This window comes from Bison bison, unplaced genomic scaffold (genome assembly GCF_000754665.1).
Source record: "Bison bison bison isolate TAMUID 2011002044 unplaced genomic scaffold, Bison_UMD1.0 scf7180017864349, whole genome shotgun sequence".
Lineage (NCBI taxonomy): Eukaryota > Metazoa > Chordata > Mammalia > Artiodactyla > Bovidae > Bison > Bison bison.
Window position 1 is genome coordinate 1,031,869 of NW_011494921.1, and position 8,003 is coordinate 1,039,871.

The window sequence follows — 8,003 nt, forward strand, 5'->3', positions numbered from 1 at the left end:
CTGTTTCACATGTAATTTGGTTAAGTGTGTCAAAAGACGAAAGCAAGGCAAAATTATCCTGCTGGCAGCTGAAGTGGAATTGATCCTAAGACGAGAAAGAAGGGTTCGAGCAAGATGAAGAGTGTTTACCATGGAGACAGTAGGTAACGATGGGGTCCGGTGAGCACAGGCGACCAACCCTCAAGGCAGAGAACAGACAGAGGAGTGATCAAGGAGAGAAACATAACATCCAGAGTTTGGAGAAGAGGCGAGAATATTCACTACACCATAGAAAAAACAGTATCAGTCTTAAATACGTCAATGTGAGAAAGAGTAAGATTAAAAGAAAACTGATTACTTTTAACTTGATGTACTGTTTCCACCTGAAGGATCAGAAATGCAATCACTAGAATCAGCCCTCGGCTCACAGGGACTGAGTGAGACCCCTCTTAAGTCACCCCACTGGCTTCAACATAAAATATTAAGGCAGAATCACAAGCAAATCTGACCAGACTTCTATCTTCTCAGCTCAGCAGTCTGGAGGGAAGCAGTTACTCACGATCATTCAACATTTACAGTGTATGAAAGTCTATTCTGATTTCTAAATATCCTGTAACTGATCTCATATTTTTAAAAAGACCCAATTTGAACTAGAAATCTGAAGAATTTACAGAAGTCTTAATAAGAACAGCTGCTTCCAAACAGATTGATCTGGTTTGGAAGCTAATTCATATCAAGGAAAATGATGTCTTCTCTAACATGAGGTAACTTACAAATCCTCTCTCATGCTTGTTACCAGAGAGCAATATGCCCATTGTTACATCTCTGGGTGGCTTCTGATTTAAAAAGAGCTCAAATTCTTGAATACGAAGGTTTTCTAAACCCAACTGTGTGTGTGCTGTGGGTGCTCAGTCACTGCAGTCGTGTCTGACTCTTGGTGACCCCATGGACTGCAGCCCGCCACGCTCCCCTGTCCATGGAATTTCCCAGGGAAGAATACTGGAGTGGGTCGCCATTTCTTCCTCCAGGGGATCTTTTCAACCCAGGGATCGAACCCACATCTCCTGCCTCTCCTGCACTGAAGGCAGATTCTTTTGCCACTGAGCCACCACTCAGAGACAAATAAGGTTAACAAATTCAGAAAGAAAGTTAAGAATACAATGTGTTCAGCTCCCTATCCTGTCACCCTTCAAAAAGTTCTCAAAGTCAGATAAATTGTTACCATTTGGTCTCCCTGAACTAAGAATTGTATGTCTGCAAATTGCTAACACATCCCCAGGTGTGACAGCCTTTACTCTTTCAGTCTGAGGAAAGATAAAGCAAACCACTTCTCTGTGGGGCTGGAATGAATGGGTTCCCTGGGCCACACTGGAAGAATGGAGATGAAAGTGGAGCAAAAGGCAATGCTGCTACTTTGTACTGATGAACTCTGACAGGCTTGAGGGAAGGTCTGGTGGAAAGTAGGCAGAAAAATAAGGAAAGAAAGTCCAAAGAGGGGAAAAGATGCCAAGAATGACAGCAGAGAAGGGTTCATGAGCAGAAGAGTTCTCACCAGGTAATGAGAACAACATGGAACGTTTGCTGAAGGAGAGGCATTTACTCTCTTCCTTCCCAAACTCTATGAATTACGTTGTTATTAACTGTAATCTAGAGATGAGAATACAGCTGCACAGAAATATTAAATATCTCACCTAAGATTTAACGTGCTCACCACTCCCTGGCTAATGGGGAAGTCTGTTGTTCAGTCACTAAATTGTGTCCAACTCTCTGCGACCCCATGGACTGCAGCGTGCCGGGCCTCCCTGTCTATCACCATCTCCCGGAGTTTGCTCAAATTCCTGTCCATTGAGTCAATGAGGCATCTGACCATCTCATCCTCTGTCACCCCCTTCTCCTCTTGCCCTCAGTCTTTCCCAGCATCAGGGTCTTTTCCAATGAATCAGCTCTTCACATCAGGTGGCCAAAGTTATTGGAGCTTTAGCTCCAATGGGGAAGTTACTTTCATTGAAAAATATCAAATTGGGCAAGTTAATATTAAGCCTTAAACCCAATATGCTGCTTTGCAGGAACTTAAAGCCCATCCATATGTAAAGTACATACAAAAATACATCTATGATGTAAGCGAGGATGTGTGGGTGTTTTCAGTTGGAGTTTAGTGTGATCAGAATTCAAAATGCAGGTTCCCCCCCCCAAAAAAATGCAGGTCCCCTGCTCTTGCAAAGGGGTGAGAGGGAAGGTTCTAGCCAAACTCAGGCCTAACAAAAGATGATGAGGGTTACATTTTTATAAAGAACAGTAAACTAAGGGAAGAGCCATCTGGATGGAGAGAGAGGAAATTAAACAAATTTAATAACAAATTTAATGAATATATTATATTAAGGAAGCCAAGGAAGGGGAAAAAAAAAAGAAAGGAGAGGAGCTCAATGATATCAAGTGCCTCAAGCCACAGAAAGGGAGGGATAAGGGAGAGCAAAATCCACCTGGCTCTCAGGAACATGATTTTCATTCACCATAAATAGCTTTCTCTGACTTGATGGCGCTACTAATTAAAACTGGGCTCAAACGTGCAAAATCAACTAAGACCTTTGAGATAGATGGTCACTCATTGATGAGGGGGAAAAAAAAATATAAGAAGTTTCAGGGTTCCCTCTGGCGGAAAACAGAAAAGTGGGTCCTAATTGCAACTAACCGGCTTGCTTGTCTAGACAGAAGAATGCCACCAGAAGGGCTACAACCGACATCCCAGACACAAGCCAACCGCTCAAACGGGACAGAGTTCTTTAAAGTGGTTACCTTAGATCCACATGCTTAATGTGAGGCATTTTTCTTAACGCCTGTAGCCGAAGCGTCCCCACGCAGTTCCCAGACATACAGAGCTTCTCCACAGCTGTCAGCTTCTGCAGCACCTCTGGAAGGTCAGTGAATTCATTGAAAGAAAGACCAAGATAACTAAGCTGATGCATGTTCTCCAACTCAGCAGGAAGGGTCTGGAGAAAGTTTCCATCCAACAAAAATGTCTGTAAGCTAGCAAAGAAAATGTAAGAGTTATAAAGAGAATGTATATACTTTACATCTTTATTATTAACATTCGAGTTGTGTAAGTATAGATCCTCTTACCAGAAAAAGGAAATATATTGCACTGTCCTTTGCAAAATGCTAAGAGCAGGGCCTGAGGTGATAATACACCAGAGAGAAAAGATCAGAGACAAGCATCTTAATCTTTTATTGAAAACTAAAATTATGACCAATTCTCTGAACCTGGATAGGCATAAATGGGAATACCACAAGCTGACTGCAATGTGAATCAGACTAAATACTCATCTTTCATTGTTATTTAAAACAATTAACTTCTAAGTCTGACTTTTAAACATATGAGAAGATTCTGTACTTTTCTCCTAAAAGAAATGCAAATACTGAGATATCACTTTTCACCTGTACATCCATCCTTCTCTCTGTATAAATGGAAAGGAAAATGTATCCCATAGTATTTTCCTAATATTGGTAATAAAGATTTTTAGATAGTAGGATTTAGGGAGCTTCTAAAACATTTATTGTTGTATTTGCTATAGTATTTCATAGTATTTATATTCCTGGTAAAGAACCTGCCTGCAATGCGGGAGACCCAAGTTAGATCCCTAGGTTGGGAAGGTCCCCTGGAGGAGGAAATGGCAACCCACTCCAGTATTCTTGCCTGGAGAATCCCATGGACAGAGGAGCCTGGTGGGCTACAGTCCATGGGGTTGCAAAGGGGTGGACATGACTGAGCAACTAACACTTTCAGTTTCCTAATGAGCATGTGTAAGATTTTAAGTAGTTTCACTTAATAAAACTGGAAGCAAATACGTAAAAAAAACCAAAAACCAAAAAACTAACTTCTAAGTCTTAGAATTCAACATTAACTCAGGAAATGAGAAAATAACCTCTCCTCCTATATTTAGACACATTCATCTGTAGGGATCACTGGTTCTAAACGAGGATATTTTAATTTTTTACAAGATTCTCAAAGAAGCTACAAAATGAACTCTACACAAGAGCATGATCTCTCGATTTGGGGCAGAGCTGTCTACGACCAGCACAGCAGGCTGACTAGCCTCCTGTGTGATGGCCCCAGCGCAGCGTCCTGGGCGGGGCCTCGGGGGGCCTGCAGGGAGGTTGGAGGACCTACTTGTGCATCGCTCCCACGGTGGCCGGGACGGCTCGGAGGGCATTGCACGACATGTTGAGCTCAGCCAGGGTTGGAATATTGCAGACCGCTAGTGGGAAGTCCCCTAAATGGTTGTTGGAAAGGTTAAGACTCTTCAACTTGGTGAACCTATCACAAAAACAAAACAAAGAAAAGACCAATGTCACAGATGTGTAACAGCACATGACTTCAGCACAGCCTCAGAGATAATCTAGTCCGACTCTAATTCAGCGGAGCAGAGCCCTCACAGGGCGAGCCAAAAGCAGAGCTGGCAGTGCATCTTCAGATTCTAAGGCTGGTGCTCCACCTAAAAGATAAGGGTTCTATTTAAAACAAGCGTCACTCTAAAACAAGGTTGAGTATCAGAGGAGGTGAGTTTGCTGGAGTGAGACTTTCAGCTTCACCTTGGCTGGCTTAATTAACACCTGTGTGAGTAACAGAGAAGAAGGAAAAGTTCTTTAGGATTTCTCAGACAAGTCAAAAACCCAAACCTGAAATAATAAAAAGCCTCCTAATCTATCGAAACCACACTCTCTCCGGGGCACCCAGTTCTGCAGCTCCAGCTGAAGAACCGGCCGCCATCCTCGTCTCAGTCCCATGCTCGATCCTGCAGGCCACACAGCCTCCTGGAGGAGCTCCGCTCACCCCACTCTAACCACACTTTCCTCACTGCCTCTTCCTGCTGCTGTTGTTGAGTCGCTCAGTCATGTCTGACTCTTTGGGACCCCGTGGACTGTAGCCCACCAGGCTCCTCTGTCCATGGGATTCCCCAGGGAAGAACACTGGGGTGGGTTGTCATTTCCTTCTCCAGGGGACCTTCCCCATCCAAGGATCAAAACCATGTCTCCTGTGTTGCAGGTGGTTTCTTCACCATTAGCCACCTGGCAAGTCCACAGCTCTCTCCAGACCTTCTCTCCTTCCCTCCTGCCTACTGCACAGTCAGGCATCACAGATCTGGTCCTCGTCAGTCTCCTCTCTCTCTTTATCCTGCCTTCCTTGGCGCTGTTTCCCTGCTCCGTGGACAATGCTCTCTAACCTGTCACAGCCCCTCTCCTCTCCCCTGACCTGCCAATAGCACCTCCAGCAAAACTGAACTTACCATCTTTATCCCAGACCAGCACTTCCTCCTATTCTATTTTTGTTAATGGCTCTTTCATTTTCTCAGTTGTCCAAGCAATTAAAGCAATTCAAGAAGTCATCTCTAAATTCTCACTTTGGTTCTTTGCCAACCTCTACACATTTTCTATTGAGAAGCGAATCTGATTAGCTATTGCATTATGTCAATTATTTTAAAAACTGGCCATGCCTAAAGTCTAGGCAAGGTATACAATGCCTAAAACAGACACAATATCTTAAAAATAAACTCAATTCAATCCAGTCAACATTTTAAAGAAACTGTCATATGACTTCTTTACTGAATTCTAAATAAAAAATGTAAAGCTTTGCTCTAAACAGCTATGTACATTTTATTCTAGATAGAAACCTGACAGTGTAAGTATCTGACAGGTTGACAGCAGTTTTCTTGGACAATGGAGTAACTCTGAAGTAAAAAACAAAGCTTAAGAATTACTGCTAAACTTAAATAATAACTAAAAAATTTTGTATTTTACCATTTGACTCATTAGTCCTTCTTTAAAGAGAATGTTCATCCTCTATTCTGACTATCCATGATCTATGTGACACAAGCCAGAATTACAGGGTCTATTATTTCCAGCCCAGGAGTTCTCAAAGCAAAGTTGGGGGGCAATGGAAGAGGTCCTTAAAACCCACTCAGGAGGTTCTCAAGCTCAAAATTATGTTCAAAACAACACTAAGGTGTCATTTGCCTCTCGTCACTCTCCTTTCCTCCCAAATGTCCAGGGGAGGTTTCCCGACTGCACACATCTCTGTGACAGCACACATCTCTGTGATAGCACACTTGTTTAGGAGCAGAAACAGACCTGAGAGTCCAGCCGTCTTCAACTAAGCCAGGATTTAAAAGATTTGCAACAACATAAAACAATGATATTCTTCTATTTTTTTGTTTTAGAAGGTAGTTATTTTTCATAAAAAATATATATGTTATCAAGAATGGCATCTATTTGTTTTCTAAATTAATTACTATATATTAAAATATTTTTCAGCTTAAATTTCTAATATAGTAAATATCAACAGCTTAGTCCACAGAAATAAAAGCTGCTTAGGGGCCTCAATTTTTGAGACAGTAAAAGAATCCTGAGATAAGCTGCCAGATAAAATACAGGGCTCCAGTTAAATTTCTATTTCAGACAAACAACAAATATTTTTTAGTATGTCTCAAATGTTGCATGAGACTCACCTATGCTAAAAAATATATATTCTTTGTTTTTCTGAAATTCAAATTTAACTAGATGCTTTTTTTCCCTTCTAATTCTGGCAACTTTGTCCTGAAATAGATAAAACTGCTGTTCCAGTCCAAACAAAAACAGTACCCTACCATCTAGATTTGTTCCCTCCTTTGGTAGAACTGGCCACAGTTTTCAAATATGCATGAAATTAAACTAAACTGTTTTTTAAGAAGTTCCTCTATGAAGGAAAAAAATCCTGAACATTATCCAACAGAATATAGCACAAAGACTTCAGAAAGTGGAGAATGGAAGGATTACAATTCCAGTAATTACTCACGATGGAAAATGGAATCACTGGCTTTTGGAAAAGTATTTGTCAATAATGGGGGAAAAGATATATTCATCTATACAAACAATTTACTAGGACCACACCACTGCTGAGAAGAAAGGAAATCAGTAGTGAGCTGAATGAGTAAAAGGTAGCTGACAAACTTAAGTGGAAGAGAAAAGATAAATAATAATAATAACTACAGGCCAAGAGTCCCTATATAACAAGGAGTCCAGGCTCCCTCTCCCCACAGCTGTGCTGTCTGGCACAATACCGGTAGATCCAGGTGGTTCCTGGGCACCTGCAACAGGACCAGTCAAAACTGACGTGTTTCTCTAATCATAAAACACACACTGGATTTCAAAGACTTAGTACATGTAAGTTCTATCAATTTTTCAGAACTGATCATTTTGATTTTGTGGTTGTTCATTTGGTAAGTTGTGCCTGACTCTGCGACCCCATGAACTGCAGCACGCCAGGCTTCCCTGTCCTTCACCAGTGCCCAGGGTGAGCTCAAACTACGAACACTGCATCAGTGATGCCATCCAACTACCTCATCCTCTGTTGCCCCGTTCACCTCCCATCCTCAATCTTTCCCAGCATCAGGGTCTTTTCCAATGAGTCAGCTCTTTGCATCAGGTGGTCAAAGTACTGGAGCTTCAGTGTCAGCATCAGTCCTTTCAATGAATATTCAGGGTTGACTGGTTTGATATCCTTGCTATCCCAGGGACTCTCAAGAGTCTTCTCCAACACCACAGTTTGAAAGCATCAACTCTTTGGGCTCAGCCTTCTTTATGGTCCAATGCTCATGTCTGTACATGACTACTGGAAAAACCACAGCTTTGACTGTATGGACCTTTGTCAGTAAAGTGATGTCTCTGCTTTTTAATAAGCTTGTCTAGGTTTGTCATAGCTTTTCTTCCAAGGAGCAAACTTTGTTCAGTGCTCATGCGGGGCTCTTCTGTAGGCCCACCTGCGCAGGACACTGTGCCCACAGCCCGAGCAGCAGACGGAGCCTGGGCCCACGGGCTGTGGGGTCCTGGTCCCTGCAGGATGTGGGATGGAGCTGGAGGCGGGAGAGGAGGAGACTCAGGCCACTGAGCCGGGCTCCCCGGGCCACCAGAGCCAACACAGAACCGCTAGGAGAGCACGGACTAGACTGCCCCCAGTCCAATGCAGAACCGCTAGGGGAACATACTGACTACAC

At 42.7% G+C, this 8,003-nt stretch overlaps 1 protein-coding gene across 1 annotated transcript in view; it reads right to left on the reverse strand.

The window, feature by feature from the left end:
- PHLPP1 (PH domain and leucine rich repeat protein phosphatase 1) overlaps window positions 1-8,003 on the reverse strand; it is a 201,537-nt gene that overhangs the window by 65,637 nt on the left and 127,897 nt on the right. Inside the window, exons 5-6 of the mRNA XM_010854816.1 lie at window positions 4,145-4,291; window positions 2,773-3,003 (exon numbers count right to left, since the gene is read on the reverse strand). Coding sequence (XP_010853118.1) covers window positions 2,773-3,003; window positions 4,145-4,291 — 378 coding nt within the window. The remainder of the gene's footprint in view (window positions 1-2,772; window positions 3,004-4,144; window positions 4,292-8,003) is intronic.